Source organism: Eurosta solidaginis, chromosome 3, assembly GCF_040869045.1.
Source record: "Eurosta solidaginis isolate ZX-2024a chromosome 3, ASM4086904v1, whole genome shotgun sequence".
NCBI classification, from domain to species: domain Eukaryota; kingdom Metazoa; phylum Arthropoda; class Insecta; order Diptera; family Tephritidae; genus Eurosta; species Eurosta solidaginis.
In genome coordinates, this window is record NC_090321.1 from 232,706,279 (window position 1) to 232,727,346 (window position 21,068).

At 36.0% G+C, this 21,068-nt stretch overlaps 2 protein-coding genes across 8 annotated transcripts; one reads left to right on the top strand and one right to left on the bottom strand.

Annotated features, from left to right (window-relative positions):
* Positions 1 to 10,007: 10,007 nt before the first annotated feature.
* On the top strand, positions 10,008 to 12,830 carry koko (cyclin-Q). Of its 7 annotated transcripts, none has more exons than XR_010951272.1 (7): positions 10,028 to 10,069; positions 11,104 to 11,243; positions 11,321 to 11,465; positions 11,545 to 11,763; positions 12,006 to 12,239; positions 12,299 to 12,597; positions 12,669 to 12,830. XR_010951272.1 is itself a non-coding variant. In XM_067775562.1 (7 exons), exons 3-7 carry the CDS (start codon positions 11,161 to 11,163, stop codon positions 12,392 to 12,394), a joined length of 777 nt encoding a protein of 258 aa, XP_067631663.1. In that variant the 5' UTR covers positions 10,251 to 10,330; positions 10,837 to 10,986; positions 11,104 to 11,160; the 3' UTR covers positions 12,395 to 12,830. The 7 variants fall into 7 exon arrangements, 6 of the variants coding, with proteins under 6 accessions (XP_067631664.1, XP_067631662.1, XP_067631665.1 ...); XM_067775562.1 differs by lacking the exon at positions 10,028 to 10,069 and adding exons at positions 10,251 to 10,330; positions 10,837 to 10,986 and having other exon boundaries at positions 12,299 to 12,830; XM_067775563.1 differs by having other exon boundaries at positions 10,008 to 10,069; positions 11,107 to 11,243; positions 12,299 to 12,830.
* LOC137245230 (U2 snRNP-associated SURP motif-containing protein) lies at positions 12,815 to 17,409 on the bottom strand. Its single transcript, XM_067775560.1, has 13 exons — positions 17,048 to 17,409; positions 16,866 to 16,982; positions 16,704 to 16,797; positions 16,440 to 16,632; positions 16,197 to 16,362; positions 15,740 to 16,129; positions 15,574 to 15,617; positions 15,158 to 15,490; positions 14,849 to 15,091; positions 14,594 to 14,777; positions 13,965 to 14,217; positions 13,489 to 13,886; positions 12,815 to 13,424 (listed from the first exon to the last, which is right to left on the bottom strand). Exons 1-13 carry the CDS (start codon positions 17,051 to 17,053, stop codon positions 12,921 to 12,923), a joined length of 2,925 nt encoding a protein of 974 aa, XP_067631661.1. The 5' UTR covers positions 17,054 to 17,409; the 3' UTR covers positions 12,815 to 12,920.
* Positions 17,410 to 21,068: the final 3,659 nt, after the last annotated feature.

A 21,068-nucleotide genomic window follows, 5' to 3' on the forward strand; every position in this document is an offset into this window, starting at 1 on the left:
AACTAATTTTAATTATTGTTTTATTTTTAAACGGATTACATCGGTGAGTATGTATCATTTTACTACCATTGGTGTAAAAATGCGACTGGTCCGTATTTGAGTCCTTATTGGGCCGAAAAGAGACTACTCTCTTATGTTCCCATATGGGTACAAAGGGGATTGGTCCCATCGATCCCTTTCGGGTATAAATGGGTACAATTAGTCTCTTCATAGGACATGCTCAAACAAAAGGGAACAGTTGAACTCATACAAAGAGATCAAAACTGGCATTGGTCGCATACTCCCTTGCGACTCATCCCGGACTCATCCTAGACTAATCGCATTTTTTGCAGGGTTATGTTTCCATTCCATACCATTCGCACCAAAACCAATACACAGATTTTGACAATTTGAACAGACATATTTTGTTGCTTTACAGATGAGCCAACCTGTATATAGTGGAACCATGGTTAAACCTATAACTTTAAATATTTTTTTAATCTCTCTCTTGTCTTTTGTTTTTTTCCATATCGTATTCATTCCCAATTTGTTCCGTTATCTTTTTCTGCAATAGTTTGCATGATTCGCATGATGGTGAGTCTAGCGGAAACATATACATAAAAAATGATTTGGAGCCTTGAAAATTAAAAACATCGATCTCGATCAAAACAAGTCCCAAAAACCAAAAAAAAATTTTTTTTTAACTGTCAATGCCAACGTTTTTATCGCATAATTTTAAGTGGGATAGGAACTATGAGACAAATTCGTTTTCATCGGCAACACTTTCGCACGTTTCTGAAGAAACCCTTAAAAAAAAATGGCGAAAAAATAAATTTTTTCACAGAAACACTCTTCAAAACCCAAAAAATATTTTTTTTTTTTTTTTCATAAAACTGTTATAGCCAAATTTTTTAGCGGACAGTTTTGAGTCGGACAGGGTATACAGGAAAATTTTAAAATCAAATGAAATTTTTTTAAGTAGGTCATGAAAAAAACCTTAAAAAGCAAAGAAAAAAGTCAAAAAACTCAAATTTTGCAGGTTCGAACATTATTTTTTTGGGTATGCGTAGTGGAGCTTTTTTTCCTGAGCCCAAAACCTATCGAAAAATCGATGGCGCGATATAGGTTAATAAATCAACCCAGCTTACTGATTAAGGTTCAATTGGTGTTACTTATGGCTATCAATGTAAATTTTACGCGACCAGAGAGCTGAGAAAAATCAACAGGCCGACATTATTTGCAGAAAAGAAAACGCCATTAGATATAAAAGAAGTTTGAAAGGGTCGTAGACTAGAATAATAAGCTATAACTTAGCAAAAAAATGTTTTGAATCAATGATATTTCACTTATCAGGTTTTATTGTAAGAGGAAATGGGGTGACATTTTTTTAAACGGGCGGTGCCACGTGTTATGTAGAAAAGTTATTTATCTGAAATGAAATGTACAATTGAAGCTCACGCTGAGTATATAATGTTCAGTTCCACCCGAACTTAGACACCTTTACTTGTTATACCAAAAAAATAAAATGTTGCTCATACGCGCTCTTGGTTTGAAATCTGCCTTATTAAAGAAAATAGTCGTGTACATATTAGGGATGCCAATCCCGTGATCCCAGTCTTTTTAGGCCCCCATTAAGCAGTAGACCTCACTCTTCTTATACAGCGATGACATCCTCTACGTACATAGTTGTGGTTTGAGTAGCATAACTCCACAGTTAATGAGCAACGGCAACCAGCAAACTCCGCTTACGAGACCCCCCCCCCCCTTCATTTCACCCCACGCAAAGATGGAAATTAAATAAGATCTCCTGTCTTTGGCCCCAATTCATGCCAATGCAAAATATATGCGCTTTGGACATGAGTTCCGACTAATTCCTGCCCTTGGTTCCTCTGTATGGATGCTAAGCTTTGCGAGCTTTTATGTCTGGTATTTATAAAACTGAAATACCTAATTCAATTAATTATTGAATGAAGAGTCTAAAATCATGCTCTCTTCGTAAAATCCTGGAAGCGCTTCGGCATCCTGATTAGCATGGTTACATTCTAGAGGTTTACGCCGATTACTTTATGTTGTTGTTGTTGTTTTTGTTGTTTTTGTTGTAGAGATATAAATACTCCGCTAAGGTTTTGGGGAGTGTTATCGATGTTGATGATCTTCTGCCGAATATATATCCAGTAAGTTCTGGTAACAAGCACCATTAAGGTACAAGCACGACCAACTCGAGAACGATTTAATATGACCCCATTGAACCTTCTAGGCTATCCCCTCCCCCTACTAATTGACTACTTCTATGAGGAACTTGAGATCGTCAGAGCCAGGGTTGCTAAAGTAACAGGATTCACCGGGTAGGTGAGGTTGACAATTGGGCTAGAGAAGCTATAAATTGCGCTTCACAGCCCCTTGAATTATTTGGCTATTTTAGTCGCCTCTTACGACAGGCATACTTGCCGTGGGTATATTCTAAGCCCCCTAACCTGTCAATTACTTTATCGGAAAGACATCTAGTTACACACGAACTATGTATACTGATGTTATTTACACAGTAACTTTAGGAACAAAATGCTAATGCATTTTATATCTGGTCAAATTTTCAACTAGTATCAACGCAAAAAAAAATATATAAAACAAGTAAGGAAGGCTAAGTTCGAATGTAACCGAACATTACATACTCAGCCGAGAGCTTTGGAGATAAAATAAGGGAAAATCACCAAATGAACCTCAGGTAACCCTGGAATGTGTTTGTAAGACATTGGTATCAAATGGAAGGTTTTAAAGGATATTTTAGAAGGGAGTGGGCCACAGTTCTATACGTGGATGCCCTTTCGAGATATCGCAATAAAGGTGGACCCGGGGTGACTGTGTAATGTGTTTGTACGATATGGGTATCGAATTAAATATATTAATGAGGGTTTTAAAAGGGAGTGGCCCTTAGTTGTATATGTGAAGACGTTTTCGAGATATCAACCAAAATGTGGACCAGGCTAATTCATTTATATATTGAACGAATTTAGTGCAATTCCGCTTATTTGCAACCTTCTACTAATGTTCGAATCACTAAACTGTTGAATAAATAACTCCACTATTCAATAATGCAAAATGGCCTTTATTCAAGTACTTCACAATAACACTACTACTTCTCGACAGATAGCGTGCTTAAATCAAACTGAATCCATGATTGCTCAGATTTCTCTCTTTTATACTCTTCGATTTCCTCGTTCCGTACTTCTAGACGTTTCCAGAATTACTTAGTTACCAGCTATAAAATTATAACTACAGATGCACGTGTATAGCTTCTCATATGCGCGTGTATATGTGAGTGATCCTTGCACAAATAACTGCCTACTTTTGAGAGTATCTCAGATATGTGCATGTGTTTGTGCATTGCTCTCCGCTGCTTGTATGGACATATGTGTAGACATAATGATTAATTTTGTTATGTGCATACAAGTCACTGCTCAGTATTGGCTTAGAGATGATAGTATCCCTTAGTGTTGCTAATGCAATATGTAATACCACGAACAGTATTCCTGCCCTGATTCCAAGGGCTTTTGATTTCGCCGTGCAGAACTTTTTCATTTTCTTCCACTTAATATGGTAGGTGTCACACACATTTTTTTCTGAAGTTACATTTTGCGTCAAAAAACAAATCCAATCACCATGCTTCATCCCTGCTTTCGTATTTGGTATAGAATTATGGTATTTTTTAAATTTTTCGAAATTTTGGTTATCGAAAAAGTGGGCGTAGTCATAGTCGGATTTCGCCCATTTTTACTACCAAGATAAAGTGAGTTCAGATAAGTACGTGAACTAAGTTTAGTAAAGATATATCGAATTTTGCTCAAGTTATCGTGTTAACGGCCAAGAGGAAGGACAGACGGTCGACTGTGTATAAAAAATGGACATGGCTTCAACCGATTTCGCCCATTTTCACAGAAAACAGTTACCGGCATAAACGCCATGCCCTTACCAAATTTCACAAGGATTGGTAATTTTTTTTCGACTTATGGCATTAAAAGTATTCTAGACAAATTAATGAAAAAGGGCGGAGCCACGCTCATTTTGAAATTTACTTTTATTTTTCTATTTTGTTGCACCATATCATTACTGGAGTTGAATGGTGACATAATTTACTTATATACTGTAAAGATATTAAATTTTTTGTTAAAATTTGAATTAAAAAAATTTTGTTTAAAAAGTGGGCGTGTTGGTCATCCGATTTTGCTAATTTTTATTTAGCGCACATATAATAATAGGAGCAAAATTCCTGCCAAATTTCATCATGATATCTTCAACGACTGCCAAATTATAGCTTGCAAAACTTTTAAATTACCTTCTTTTAAAAGTGGGCGTTGCCACGCCCATTGTCCAAAATTCATAAGGTCATAAGGTCAACCCACCTACCAAGCTTCATCGCTTTATCCGTCTTTGGTAATGAATTATCGCACTTTTTCGGTTTATCGAAATTTTCGATATCGAAAAAGTGGACATGGTTAAAGTCCGATTTCGTTCATTTTAAATAGCGATCTGAGATGAGTGCCCAGGAACATACATGCCAAATTTCATTAGGATATCTCAAAATTTACTCCAGTTATCGTGTTTATAGACGGACGGACGGACGGACATGGCTAAATGAATTTCTTTTTTCGCCCAGATCATTTTGATATATAGAAGTCTATATCTATCTCGATTATTTTATGCCGTTACGGATTACCGTTATACGAACAAAATTAATATACTCTGTGAGCTCTGCTCAGCTGAGTAAAAAATTTAGTAGGAAACTCTCCTAGATGCCAAAATCAAATGCTTTATCTTCCGGAGGTTACTATTTCTTGTAAAATGAGCGGTGAACTGCTAAAACACCTATTTTTTTGCAAATATCACTAAAGAGAGTTGACATTTTTCTCTTCCGCCTTCGGATTGTTGTTGTTGGGATCAAGACGCGCCGTTTGACACCCCTCCCGATATATTTGTACGCGTTTTTGTAGTCGGCCGCTGTTCTAGCCTTTTGCCTTACCCTTACTTAAGTAGTATAAATAAAAATTGAAGGGAGTGACAATTTGAATAAAGATATTTTCCTTATCATTAAGAATTCAAGAGCATAATTGAATATTCAATTATTATGTTTTTCGAAGAGAAACTGAAAAGAAAGAACCATGTACTGGCATATTGCGATAGTACCATTTCGAAAACCGCCACGAATTCATCGTCAGACAATTTCGTAATGTTATCAAAGATTTCACCGAGATTCGAACAGCGAATCACACGGTGAAACTGCAGTTGCGCTATTCTGCTTTTATTTGTCTCCTTGCTTAATTCAGTTTATCTTATTTCCACACTAACAACGCAACTGAGACATTCTGCCTTTTCCACTAACTTTTACACCAAACTCCATTTAAAAAACATCTTATATTTTATTTAAACGTCTGTGGTTTGAAATGCATACCTAACATCTGTTTGTTTTTAGAAAAAGCTTTTAATCGATTTAAAAAACGCTATTTTAGTATTGGTTTTCTTAATGCTGACAGTAAGAGTTGTTTGATATCCATTTTCATGATATCGGACCGATTTTGGATGAAGGTTATTAGCATCATACAGTCTAAAATAAGTACAAAATATTATGATGAATATTAGCATCACTAAGCTGCTACTAAATAAATGGACAACAACAATAAGGCAGCCACTCTTATTTAGAAGGCGACGAAGAGAAATCTCACACACACAAATATGTAGTCATCAGCCGAAGTAGTTACTGACACATACACACGCTTATGGCTATGCTATGGGAGAGGCGTGGACTACAGATCTACATGTATATAACTGGTAACTAGCCAAGCATGAGCTACAACTGTTCGCGAAATTACTACACCTTAGGAGAAATGGGTTAACGAGGAAACCGAGAGTATAAAAGCAGTGCAAGCTGAGTAATAAATAATCAGTTAGATTAACACACGCTATTGTGGAGTTGTGATATTGATGTATAATTGTACTACCCCAAAGTAATCTAATAAAGACCAGTTTGCAATGCTGAATATTGGAGTGATTTATTCAACAGTTTAGCGATTCGAACGTTAGCAGAAGTTTCGAAATAAGCGGAATATCCCCAGAATTCCTTACAATATTAAACTGCGCCCAACCTCGCCTCCACCGTGCCGATAAATTTGGCATTCGGTGGCGGCGTGGCAAAAATGACAAAAATCGTACGGCGGCGGCGTATATCTCACAATTTGATGGATGAAGCAGGCACCAGAAAAAGAGGCAGGAGAATTTTTCATTCTTTTTTGGACACTCATAAGCTTTGAAAAGGATACACGAGATATTTTATAGTCAGTCAATTTTCAGTTTTTCGGTTTGCTTAGATTTAGCTCGTTTATTTTGATTGCTGCTAAAACATGGACTACACTCATTTGAAGTTATTTTCCATGCCACGACAAGTTTTGTATCCTTCACTCGAGATAGTTATATGTACGTATGTAAATATGTATGATTACCTCTAATTACATACATAGGTGTAAATATGTGCATATATGTACATAAATATGTACGTTGCATATTATATGAACGCAGAGTTGAATAGTTTTTGCAAAAATGTGGTTGTAAAATCATATTAAGTAATTTGAAGAAAATTGCGATATTCTCTTTTTGTCCAAGAATATTACTTTAATTCACATTTTCTTACATAAATATGTATTTCGTATGTAAGAATGTGTACCTATTCCATTCATTCACTATATTTAACGCGTTTTGAGACAATTGAATTGCACAAATGTTCAAACACTTTGATTAACATTGAAAAAAACTTAATTTAAGCTCTTTTCTATTAGCACCAACAAATGCTTATTTTAGTTGTAATGTTGTAGTTTTTATAATTTGTTTATTTTATTTTTAATATCCAATACAAAGTTCTTTCAACTTGCGAAAAATTTCCGTTAAAGCATTACCGTGCCTATGTAAAAATCGATAATTTAACAGCCAACCGTACATATTCATGGTTGCCAAAATTTAAAGTTAATGAGGCTGATTTGATACGTCCGAAAGGGCCAAATAATGGTGACTTATAACCATAAAACCATAACCAAATAAAACAACTCATTGAACCTACCTAATGGAAATCAATGTAATCGATTAATGGTGCCATAACCATACCATAGCCAACCAATTGGTTTTCGGTTTCTCGCCATATCCATAACCTAAAAATATTTGAGTTGACGAATTTATTAACTGTTTGTATATTTTATTTATTGTTTTGGATACGTTTTGACTAAAAGATTTATTTTTTGTGACACATGTGTGTGTAATTATTTGCGTTTTCTTCATTTTTATTAAATTTTTACGATTTTTAGGTTAAGGCACCATTAATCGAACACATTGGAGATGGATATGGATATGGGTATGGTTACGACTATGGCGTTAGGGTTAAGGAAGTTTAATTTGGCCTATAGCCAACCAATTGGTTTTTGGTTTCTCGCCATATCCATAACCTAAAAATATTTGAGTTGGTGAATTTAATCACTTTTTGTAGATTTTATTCATTGTTTTGGATACGTTATGACTAAGAGACTTATTTTTGGTGGAATATGTTTGTAATTTTTTGCGTTTTCTTCATTTTTATGAAAATTTCCCGATTTTTAGGTTAAGGCACCATTAATCGATCACATTGTAGATGGTTATGGATATGGGTATGGTTACGACTATGGCGTTAGGGTTAAGGAAGTTTAATTAGCCCTCAACAAAGGGTAGAAAAAGAAATCTCCCGAAGTTATTTTACGACCTATTTTATATATATCGATATTAGCCGTGTTTTTTATACACGCGTATACGTTTACGTTTGCGCGTGAAAAAAACACCTATCCTCGCTTAGATAATGCTTAGGAGACCCATCTAGCGGCAGTGGTTAAATAACTAGCTACAGCCACAGGGTGTACCAAAAAGCGGAGACACAACCCTCTGATGGCCATAGGGTGTAACATATAGCTAAATCAGTTGCGATGAGTTGTGGACACACATAGAATACATAGAATTAGTGTAGAGGGTGAAACAAAAACACATATTTCAATTACATCAGAGTATAATGCGTATTGAAATTTAGTAGTACACATTTTATGCGCAGCAATTTCAGAGGTGAATTTAAGGTTTGATGCTTAGCAGTCCATATAAAATTTAAGCGTATGGACGTTTACGTGTAAAAAAAACACGGCTATTATCTTCATTCACGTAATTAACTCCTAATCGTTAATGAAATAGCTACATTTTTCGTGTAAATTTTTCGCTTCGATAATGGGTAATTATAAATTAATTTTAGGGATGCCTGTTTTTTTTTTTTAATAGACAAATAAACACTTCTAGGGTGAAAGCACAAAATAAAAGAGAAAGGTGAAACCTTGACAGCTTATAATCTAGTTCCTAGGGATGGGATAGATATGAACGCGTTAATTATCTCGGGTATTTATTGTAGATTAGTGCATGTGTAAAAGTGGTCCAATTAACGATTAGGAGTTAAGTATGAAAATAATTTCTTTAAACTAAGTCTAATAATCTTAATCTTATGTGTAGACGTGGTCTAAGCCATAATAATCAAATCGCGGAAGGCACTCAGTGTGGCCACTTTACCACAATTGAGGTAGATCTGTCACATTTTTGGCAAATCACAGGGGATCTATATCCGGCAAAAGACCATCAACATTGATAATAGCTGTGTTTTTTTTTTACTTCTATATACGTTTACGCTTAAACTTTATATGGACTGCTAAGCGACAAACTTTAAATACACCTCTGAAATTGCTGCGCATAAAATTTGTTCTACTAAATTTTAATACGCATTATACTCTGATGTAATTGAAATATGTGATTTTGTTTCACCCTCTACACTAATTCTATGTATTCTATGTGTGTCCACAATTCATCGCAACTGATTTAGCTATATGTTATACCCTATGGCCATCAGAGGGTTGTGCCTCCGCTTTTTGGTACACCCTGTGGCTGTAGCTAGTTATTTAACCACTGCCGCTAGATGGGTCTCCTAAGCATTATCTAAGCGTAAACGTAAACGTATACGGGTGTCAAAAAAAAAACACGGCTAATATTTTCCAAAACCTTAGGTAGTGTGTTCATCGCTACAACAACAATAACAACTACTGTGGACTTATTGCACATAGATGTCAAAATTGCAAATAGAATGGATCACCTGATTTTCAATTGACTATCGCTGTCTTATTCTGTATCTCTTTCTATCACCCGCTGAAAATATCCGTCCCTATGCACCGCCATATTGAACACCCTGTCAAAACGCTGCCAAAATGCTAAAAAGGTAGCGATGTTGAACATCCTGTCAGGCAGCTGACGGATAATCCGGCAGTTACTCACGAACGTACGTACCAAAAACGTATCAGCTGACACGACTTATCTTATGAGTGTGCATTGTAAACGAAAACTCACCGACGTGCAACGCCCGGATGTATGTAGCCTGGAACGTAGAAAGCAAAACAATTTTGATTTTTTCCGTAAGAACGCGTCAGCTGATCGCTCTCTCACTAGACAGAGTTGCCTAGTAAACTTTTGTGCGCTAATTTTTGACTGTTTGCAGTTTTATGCAAAAACACCTAATTAAAGTTTGAAAAATTGTGAAAATAATTATGTAAAAGTGCAGATTATAAATATGTAATCTACTTATATTTGTTTTATATTAATTGCAGCCTTTTACAACATCAAAAATTAAATTGGAAAAAGTTGATGTTTCCATGCATGCAAAATTGTCAATGGCAACAGTGCTTATCTGTAAACAATACACACACAAATATGTTATGTACATGTACACAGACGCACACATTGATTCATACGGACTTGGGTGTTAGGTCAAACGTGTTTCGTACGACAAACGTCCGTACGTACGGCACACGTCCGTGGGTAATTTCCGCTTAAGATATCACACTTGTTTTATCCACAATGAAATCTACCACCAAATTAGTTTGGGGCAGCACTGAAAGCCCATCCGCTAACATTTATCGATAAACTATTCGCGTACCTTTCGTTATTGGAAAGTGGAATTTATTCGATAGTTTCGTCACTTCATCTTCTTTGATTTACATTGTATTTGGTAAGTTTGTAATAAAATTAATAAGAAAAAATGAATAAACAATATTAATATAGAAGTGTTCTTATGTAGATTGACCTTTGCTCAAAGCAACTCATTAGAGCTTTGTAAAAGAGTAGGTTCCAATGTACTGCACTGCTTTTGTGTGCGCCAATGTCTACCTGGGTGGTAGACCAAGATCTACCTGTTAATAAGTATAAAATATTTCTATTAAAAAAAAGCTGTGAAGATCTTTATTCCCTTAGTGCAGTTATAAAATGCATGGTAACGTTTTACAAGACGGTGCACCACCTAATTTTTATCGAAAATTATCAAAGGTGCTATCAAAAGACGCGTCTCGACCTCCGTTTTAAGAATCCGAAAGCGGAAATCAAAAATTTTATTTCTGTCGAAAGTTATTCACAAAAAACCGTAAAATGGCCAAGAGAGAGTCCGAAATATGGGGCCCGATCCATAGTTTTTTTTTTGCATAGAACACCTTCCTGCGTTGGCGGCCTTCGGCCGCGCTTATAAAAAATTATCCTGGGTGGGTCCGACACCGGTTTGGGGATCAAAACTAAATGCGCTCATAACACCTTTCTGCATTAGTATGTGTGTGTACAACAAAGCTGCCAAAAAGCAACAACCACATGAAAATTTCAACCCATTTTTTGCATTAAGATGATCTTTTGACAGAAATAAAATTTGAAATTTTCGCTTTCGGATTCTAAAAACGGAGGTGGAGACGCGTCTTTTGATACCACCTTTGATAATTTTTGATCAAAAATTAGGTGGTGCACCTTGATGGTGCTGTGTTGCCGGAGCGTACCGGATCTGTATCCGGCAAAGGACCTTCACATCGATAACACTCCCCAAAGCCTTGAGGGAGAAACCTTATCGCTACAATAACAACGACAACTCAAATTCAAGTTTCTAATAAAGTAATGCACATTAAAGGCATTTCTTCATTAGTTCATATAACAGATTTCTACGCTATGGATTTTTTTATACAGTAAACCTATTATTAACAAATATTCATTTATTTTATCCCAATTCAGTAGTGGATCAAGAAGACACATTCGAATTTATAAACAATAAAAACTTAACGCAGCATAATGAAAAATATATTAGACGTGATGTCAGTTCAAAAGCGCATTGAAGCAAATAAACTACAGAAATTGAAGCCCACAGATTATCGGTATATACTACAAACAAGTATTAATTTGTTTCTATTTAGTAATATGGCTTTTGTTGTTATTGTCATTAACATTATAGCAAAATCGAAAAGCCCGGTGTAGTGCCTCGTTTCTTGTTCGAATGCGCTATCAAATTGCAAATCAAACCAATAACATCAGCAAGTGCAGCTGTAATATATCATCGTTTCTTTAATGAAGTTCCCCGCTCTGACTATGACGAATATGTAAGTTTGTTGTAGTAAACTACTTAGCAATCCATCCGTTTAACTACATAAATTTCATTAATACGCCTATACCCTACAGCTTATTGCTGCTTCTGCTTTGTATTTGGCTGGAAAAATCAAGGACGATCCTGTTAAAATACGCGATGTCATAAATGTTACACATAATACTCTGAATCGTGGTTCGCAGCCGCTTGAATTGGGCGATGAATATTGGTCCATACGCGATGCAATAGTGCAAGCAGAGCTACTTATTGCTCGTACCTTAAAATTTGATTTAAATATCGAGCATCCACATAAGGTAAGAACATATTTCTTAACGAAAAAGACTTTCTTCAATTGCGAAATGAGGTACGAAAATGGAAATAGTATGGTGTACTACACAACACTATTTGACTTTTCATTAGAAGGTTCATTTATACATTTTATGAAGCCATTTAACTTAAAAAAAGTTCTTAAAATAACCGACTGTTTTCAAATCATTTAATAGTTATTTATTTGAATCTACTCTTCATCACTGTTCCAATATTTTTTATACAATAGTATTTGCTCTATTATATGAAATCCCTACAAACATGGTTGGGCCCCACTGTCTGGTTTTCAGTACCGATTGCAAAGTCGGCAGCATCATTTCTACAAGATTATCATCACAATGCAAAAATCTTAAATCACAAACCATCGCATATTGCCATATGCTGTCTATCGCTTGCTCTGCAATCATACGGCGTACAGGTGCCCTTAGCTGATGAATCAGACGAGGCGTCATTGTGGTATGCGGTAAGTCTAAATACATTTATTTGCAGTAATCTGTAAATATAATCATTCTCAATTTACAGTCATTTGTCACCGATTTGACCAAAGAAAAACACTGGGAAATAATTGAGGAAGTTATAGAGACTTATAGGCAAGAAAATGAAATAAATTCAGCGTGAAATATTTGATGCCACAAATATTAATCGGATATGCTTGTATACCAACCTGGTATACATGTATTACTCATAATTTGTGATAAGATAAATCTTCAAACTAAAGAATTTGTTGTGTATATGTGCTTTCAAACACAATTTTATATCAAGTTTGGGCGTGTTCGGGAATATACAACACAAGCACTACACCCCGATTTGACTATAGATACGTGAGTGTAAACAAAGTCTAATTTTTGTAAAGAGCATGATGAGTGACAATTGATTGAATGAGTTTTTACAGTGCTGCAAAATTATCATTTTCGCTCATGATGCATTCTGAGCGCACCTATTAGATATTTGCGCATCATATACAGCTTCGTACACGAAAATACATTCATATATATTATACAAATTGTATTATTCACATAAAATTAATTATAATAAATCTTTTATTAGTTCTAAAATGGAATTTCTTTATTAATTAAATAATTATTATACTTGTATACATTTTAGATTGCATACTACGTTACTCTTATAATTTTGTTTTGATCTCTCAGTGCCTATGCCTACTTTTATGCTTCTCACTGCGATGTTCGTGTTCTCTTTCATCTCGTTTCGACGAACGCGACGATGATGATGTGTAAACTGACAATGGTGAAGGTGTTCTACGTGAGCGTGGTGAATTTTCATATCGTGAAGATTTCGATATATGCGATGAGCTTTCCCTATAACGTTTAGGTGAATCTGAAGGAGAACGTGACCGATTACGTCTTGCAGATTTTGCACTGCGTGTGCTGCTAGGTGTTGGCGATATTTCACGTCGTGTGCTACTACTTATATACGGTGAATGGTGGGCACGTTTGCTTGCACTAGAACGTACTGGTGACGATCGTGAACCACTGCTATGGTATTGTTCTGGTGATGGGGATCGTTTAAGGCGTCTACTAGCGCTGCGCTTAACTACATTGTCTGGTGATTCACTACCAGCACGACTACGAATTTCTTTAGAGCTTAGACGCGGCGCTGATGCCGGTGATTCTGCAGCAGCATTCGCATCCTGTAGTTCAAAAAGAGGTTAATTAAACCATACAAACAAATATATGCTGCTTAATTCGACTTACTTTCTTCAACAGTTTACGTCTATAATGCTCCACTTGGTCACTTATTGTCCAACCGGATCTCAGTTGACGCGTACCTGCCTCCAATTCATCTTGATATTGCATTGTTTTGACTTCAATTTCCCTCAGTTTTGTACGTTTATCATCATCCTGTAGTTGCTGTTGTGCTGCGTTAGCATTATTTTGCTCCTCATCGCTAGAATCATAAAATTTGGGCGCTTGTGGTGGATCCAATGTGTCCCATTTACTTGTAGTAATTGCCTGAGCTTCAACTTGTTCGGGATCAACTGTTTCCCATTTCGATGGTATGAATGCGCCTGCTTTTGCATTAGCTTTCATTTGCATATCACTTAACTCAGTCGGTATTTTTTCTAAAGGTATGCCATCAATATCATCGTCCACTGCAATATATTTACATATGTATGTGTATGACGAGCCAAAAGAATATTAATAAACTAAAATTTGCACTTGAAATTTACTTGGTATGCCATCGATGTCATCATCTTCCTCATCCATTCCTACACCCCGACGCATTGGTGTTTTTGGTATTGACATGGATTCGGGCAGTCCTCGCATTAGTGCACTCTTCAATAAAGCTGCCCCATCCAATGGTACACCATCTAAATCTTCATCATCCTTTTCATCGCCCGATAATGGTGCGCCATCTATGTCCTCGGTGACTTCTTCTACGGGCTTTTGCTCTTCTTCTTCGGGTGGCGGAGTTGGTGGGATCTTAATAATCGAATAAATCATTAATGTAAACATATGTATGTGTAAAATCTAGCTTCTTCTACAGGATTTTAAATGGGTAATTCCATATCAATACAACCCATACATAAGTACTTTCTTTTTTGAAAAGCTTTCCTTATTCGTCTGGAAAATCCAGTAAAAACGTTTTTGGGAAGATATTTCATTTTGGACAAAAAAAAATTTCCGGAAGAATAACCGCTTCCAAAAACTTAATTTGCCTTTACATAAGTTCTTGCTTGAAATTCAAACAGTAACTCAAATCAAAAAATCGCATCGTTTAAACTTTATAGGCAAAATTAAATTGATACTTTCTTCAGAATTTGTCGTTTAATTGATATGAATTTATGTGAATACATACCGGTTTGCCTAAGAATACACTTCTTAATTTTGTCAAAAATTCTTTCGGATAAATTGTCCACTCTTCCCACGCTTTTATTACATTTATAACACGCGATTTCAAACCTTCTGCTTTCAAACGACTTTCCATTGAATTAAAAAAAATATGCATGTTTTCAAAGATTTCCAATAAATGCTTTTCCATGCTATGAAGAGACCATGACCATGCATTTATATAATTATTCAATCTATTTTTAATTATATTGCAAATACTTACGATTTTCTATAGAACGAAGCATTTGCGACTTTGACAGTGCAATTGTGCAGAATATCTGATATCAAGTAAAGGCGTGCAATTTTTTTCGATGGTAATGTTTCTGGATTTGCCAAAGACTCTGCAATGCATTCGCTTATTTCATCTGCAGCGTCAGCATGTTCTATACAAAATATCATAGCATCACCAATACGTTGACGTTCTGGTGTTACGTGGTGCAAAAGATCTTCTAAACGATCACGTTGACTGAAATGGGAAAACAATGTGTTAAATGAGAATTGTCGATATTCATATATACTTTTCACAACATACGCATTAGAAAGAGCACCCTTATTAACAGCAGACGCCTCCGGATCAACGACCAGCTCATCAGGCATACCCATCGTGTAAAAGTTAGCTGTTGGTGGCTTCCATATTGGACCACCCTTAAACATACGAAATTCCTTTTCATTCCATTCGTTGGGTGTATCGCCCTGCAACAGCGAGAATAACTTCCAACGATAATATATATGTGCGGGACTCTCATTATCGAATAGAAATGAAAATAATGGATTATCCATTTCTCGACTCATTATCAAGGCCTCGAACATGGGCCCCTCACGTATAACAAACTCAATCATACGATGAATAATATGGAGTACTCCTCTACAAAATAAAATCAATTGTGGCTTTATAACAAAAAAAAAAAACAAACAAATCTTCAAAAATGGGTATCGGTAAAATCTTACTTTTCCGTGGGTATAAATACTTTAACGACCGATTTATAAAGTATCTGTGAATGTAAAAAATTAAAATAATTTAGTAATTTTTGTGAAGTGGTGATATTCTGGCCAAATTATCTTAGTTAGAGAATGTTAACTAATTGATCAAAATAGCACATATTTTTCTTTATACCTTTTCCATATTTTCTTTCTCCTCTTCTGTAGTGTATTCTTTATAGTTAATTCTGGGCAATATTTGCGCTTCCGCAGGTGGAGGTTGAGCGTTAAATGGTAACCCAGAAGGAGGTGGTGGCAATGTCAATTCCAATAGTGTTGGTGGTATAAAAATCGGTTGATTCATAATTGGTACGGATTTACCCCAACCCAAGCGCATTTCATAACCCATTATATATCGGCCATGCAAAGTTTTCAACGCCCTTTCTGCATCTTTACGGCTCATATAAGCAACAAAGCCACAATTGCGTCCGCGTTGTTTTTCTTCTTCCGAACGCGGCCACATTATTTTTATACTAGCAAGAGGCCCATATCGACCGAAAAGTTCCATAAGTTGTTGTTCTGAGATCTGCAATATGTATTAATAAATGTAACATAAATATACAAATTTAATTTATTTAATATGCAAGAAACACCTTAGGGTTTAGGTTTCCCAAATAAAGATTGGTTGTAGTGGGATCACCAGTATCGAAAGAGCCGCTTTCCCGTACGTCGGGTACTGGTTCAACAACCTGCTGTGGTACAACCTGCTGACCAGCTAAGTGTTTAAACTTGTGACGCTCCTCACGTTCCTCTTGTATTCTAAATTGTTCAATAAACATACATGCATATATAATTTATTAAAGAGTAACATCGAATTTTTTTTTTTTTTAACTTACTGTCTTAATTCTTCTTTAAATAATTCCAGATTGCTTTTCTTCTTCTCCTGACTTTTCTTTTTAATTGGTAAAGAATCTTTTTTAAGATCAGAGGCGAGCATTTTTGCATATTCCTGTGCTTTTTCTGCGGCGGTTTTCTCTTCCAATTTAGAGGTTGGTTTATATAATTTACCCTTCTCTCTATTATCTTCGCCTGAGGATATGGGTTGTAAACACAAATTAACGCACATGTTTATTTTAAAAGGGTTGGCATGCAAAACTTACGCCTCGAACCGGCATCATAAGTACCGGCTTTCACCCAAACTTTAGACGATGCGCTAGGTGCTTCTTGAAATGTTTCTACAAACTCTTTAAATACCTAAAAACATCGGAGTTTAGTTATATTTTAGAATAATTGAAATATATGACAAGCATAGCAGGGCTTACATGTGCTGCAGCTTCCTCATCCTCTTTCTTCTTTTGCTCCTCCAGTTCCTTTTTTGAGAGGCTGCGTTTGCCCATGTTGCCGACCGCAAAGGCCTCCAGCTTCTTTTCACTTATTCGCTAAATGCATTAACAAATTATATTGCGGAAAACTATATCCAATTTTGAACAATATATTTTCTTACCTTCATCTTTATTAATATTCGTAATTTTAACGAAAATTTCTTAAATTTATTTCTTTTGTGACCAACATGCTATACTCGATATACATTATTAGAAATATAAATTTTTATCGGTAGTCTTTCTTGAATTTATCGGTCTGTCTCACTGAATTGTTACATGCCAACCTAATAAAACCGCACTGCGTTTTTTTATCGCACGCAAACAACAGGCGTTTTTTGCCCTAACCAAAATATGTATGCGTTGCGATAATGTAAAACATTTATGAAACGTAAAATCTAAATGTCACGCAGAACAAAAATTTGGAAATCGAGTTGTATGTGCATAGACCTTTTTGACAGAAAATGACTTGCATTCGTTCCCTGGAAAAATCGCGAGTACTCCATGCATGCATGTATGGAGTACTACCTATGGACCAAGCGAGTGCACGAAAATTAACCACAATTCATACAAAAAATATGGTCCAATTAACATTGCGATGTCCTAGGACCGGACCCATAGTGTTCCTATACATGGTTGAACTATATACAGGTTGGCTCATCTGTAAAGCAACAAAATATGTCTGTTCAAATTGTCAAAATCTGTTGGTTGGTGCGAATGGTATGGAATGGAAACATAAAACTTAGCAGTTTTTGTATGTGTAAGTAAAATGTTGCCAATGTATTGGTTTCATTTTGAGTTTGCCATCTCCTTTTGACAATCCCTTCGACCATGCAATGACATAAATAGAATCAGCTGATGAGATGAGCCAACCTGTACATAATTGAACCATGGTTCCTATACAAGTGTGTTCACTAAGCGATAAACGTCAAAACTACAAACAGCCTCGCTCACCTGATGCAAATCTCAGGTCTAGAGTTGCATTTTTGGTACGTAAGACTAATTCAAGCTAAGTTGCATTTGATAGTTTAATAAAACTTTATAGTATTTACAGATGAAATAGTTGCATATATTTCCGCGGGTAATAGTCTAGTTGAGGGGTCGACTGCTAATACGCTATAAAAAATATCGAGAGAGGTGTCAGACGACGCGTCTTGACATCAGTATTAATAATCTGAAGGCTGAAAATAAAAATATTAACTCGTTTAAAAGATATTAACGAAAAACCGAAAAAAGACCCGCGGGTACCTCCGAAACCGGGGGTGGAATCCATAGTATTTTTACGCAGAACACCTTTCTGAGTTGGCGGCCTTCGGCCGCGCCATCGGATTATTGTTCTCGGGATTAATACGCGTCTTTTGACACCTCTCTCGATATTTTTGGTAGCGTATTAGCAGTCGACCCCTCAACTAAACTATTACCTTTCCGCGGAAATAAGAATACTGGAAGATTTGTAGCCTGCAACAATGCGGAAACATACGGAAAGCAAAATTTATTTAAATTAGAGTCAAAATATAAAGCGCCACACGTGTAACATTGAAAAATTTCACTTCTAAGGCTGTTTACACAAATGCATAAGGGCAAAATTATATAAACGCTTTGGTCGCTTCAAAGCAAAGATAACGTACGGCGTTTTATTGTTTTTCGTATGGCGTTGTCAAAGCGTAGGCACGCAACCAAAGCATTTATGTAAATTATTCGATACTTCGCCCGACAGATAAATTAATGAATGCAACAACGTAGTTCATTAAAAACAAACAAGCCAGGTTGTATTTCGATAGGGTTTCTGACATTAGGCGGTTTTTTCTTTATTTTTTCTGACAAATGAAAATTTTGTTCTTAGTTTCAAAATTTTGTGCATAAAAACACAACTAAATTCATAGTGTAAATTGTGTGCGCAAATGAGTTTTCAATAAGTGTACATTTTTCAGTTTTTCATAGTTAAGTGAACTTGTGTACAGAAATTCAAATTAAAAAGTTTTTCACAATAATTTGAAAAACTACGTTTTCTCTGCTTTTTACACTTAAAGGAGTAACCCTCAGTAATAAATTAAACTTTTAATGAAAATCAATAACTCTGAACTGAACACTTTTCGCCATGATATAAAATTAAAATTCTGTGGAGCAGGAGCAACGCCTTTGTGAGTACATAAACCCTGTTTCAATCTTTGACGTCTCTGCACAGAACCCTAATTGACCGTTTTCAACCGAAACAACAATGGCAACCCAGATTTTCCCGTTATGCTCAGTTAAGCGAGTGCCTGTCAGAAAGAAGTCAACACACTTGTACTTGTACACTATGACCGGACCATATACTCCAGCTCTGCATTACATCAGAGTAATCCATCGATACCCACAGTCCAATAAACATCGTGTAGTGATTACAATCGTTAAAAACGAGCAATGATCGGCTTACAATATGTTCGTGTAGAAACATGAGTTGGCCCATTGCTGCATTACAGTGGAGTATAATGGTAAGTACTCCAGTGGACCACATGATCCAACAATTTTTGCAGGGTTTATATTTGGTGGCATGTTAAGGGCCAATTAATGGTGGCTTATAACCATAAAACCATAACCACATAAAACAGCCGATCGAAGCTACCTTATGGAAATCAATGTAATCGATTAACCATAGTCGGTACGTTCCGGTAACAAAGCACTATTAAGGTACTAGCCCAATTATCTCGGGAACGATTAATATGACCACATTAAACCTTCTAGGCCATACCGCCCTCCCCACCCCCTAGTTCCATGAGAAACTTGGGGTCGCCAGAGCCTCGCCTGCTAAATATGCGTATGATATACTTATATTTGTAACAGGATTCCCCTCGCGTAGGTGAGATTGACAATTGGTTGCGGAAGCTTTGAATCTATAAAGCTTTGTATTGCGATTATCAATACCTTGAATCCCACTAGAAGGGCATCGTCTTCGTGAACGTTCTTCAAACTATTAACTCATGGCTCATGGCTCATCTGGCCTAAAGCGTCGGGGCGAATCACAGAGTAACACGTAATAGGCATATAAGGCAATGAAGTAATGATGTGCCGAGTCGGGAATTTTTGGTATTCGAGTACTTCAGTACCCATTAAATAAAGAATCGAGTCAGTACTCGAGTCAGGTATTCGAGTCAGGTACTCGAGTACTGATCTCGGGAATCGAAAACCTTATTTACTCGAATTCAACCGAAATTATAATTTTTTACCCGGAAATCGAATTCTTAGATACATATATGTAGGTATGTACTTACAATAAAAAACTATTTATCATGAAATAATAAATTACAGCTTTTCTCATCCTTAATTACTTTTTATTATAAAAAATAACCAACCAGACCATAGTATGACCAGATCTTTTTATTTCGACAAGAAAATATCAGACTTTAAAAGTACAATCGAATATACATAAAAAATAAAATCAAAAATATTTCATGAGGTGTACATGCTTTGATCTTGTATCGTTTCTTTTTATTATATATGTCAAATATAGAAGTGAATGCACTCTTCTAAAAGGCTTCAACAAATTTGTTGTATTTCCAAAATCTACAAAAGTTTTTTACATTCCTTGCATTCCACTTTCTTATTTTCAAGTTAATTATAAAACCTCCAAATATCTGACAAACGTTTGGGGCCATGATTTAGTTAACTCAATCGCATGTGACACGTAATCGAAGAATATATTTTTGAAAAATACAATTGCAGTCAATAAGCTAAGGCCACACTGAGCTGCACTACACTGCGCTGCAAAATATTCTTCGAATGAATTCTTATGGAACAATTCACACCTAGCGGCAGCAGCACTGCGCAGCGCGCCCATGAGCGGCAATGTTGATCAAATAGGCAAAAAAGTGAAGCGCCGCTGCCGCTACATGTCGCACCGCTTAGTGTGCACGCACTTATAATGTAAATGATTAAGCTCCAATGCTGATGATACATAAATATCAATCAGACCAATTCTAAATATTTTCGCGGATTTTCTATTCCCGCGGAAAAATTCCTCCAATTCTGTTCTCCTAGGGAGAAGAATAATTGGGGAATAGGAATTTCGAATTTTCGAAGTCAGCTGTTTTGCCAATTGAAATTTTGTTGCGCATTTCTATTTTTGTTTAAGAAATTGAAAAGTTTAATTATTGCTGCGAGTTTGTT

What these genes read in the sequence shown, in the direction of transcription:
- LOC137245230 (XM_067775560.1), bottom strand. An exon ending in ATGAGGAAGCTGCAGCACAT is followed by an intron (nt 16,798 to 16,865) that starts GTAAGCCCTGCT and finishes CGATGTTTTTAG; the next exon opens with GTATTTAAAGAGTTTGTAGA. An exon ending in TTTAAAGAAGAATTAAGACA is followed by an intron (nt 16,363 to 16,439) that starts GTAAGTTAAAAA and finishes TGAACAATTTAG; the next exon opens with AATACAAGAGGAACGTGAGG.
- koko (XM_067775563.1), top strand. Translation starts at nt 11,161, where the DNA reads ATGAAAAATATATTAGACGTGATGTCAGTTCAAAAGCGCATTGAAGCA. An exon ending in TTGAAGCCCACAGATTATCG is followed by an intron (nt 11,244 to 11,320) that starts GTATATACTACA and finishes TTAACATTATAG; the next exon opens with CAAAATCGAAAAGCCCGGTG. An exon ending in GCTCTGACTATGACGAATAT is followed by an intron (nt 11,466 to 11,544) that starts GTAAGTTTGTTG and finishes TATACCCTACAG; the next exon opens with CTTATTGCTGCTTCTGCTTT.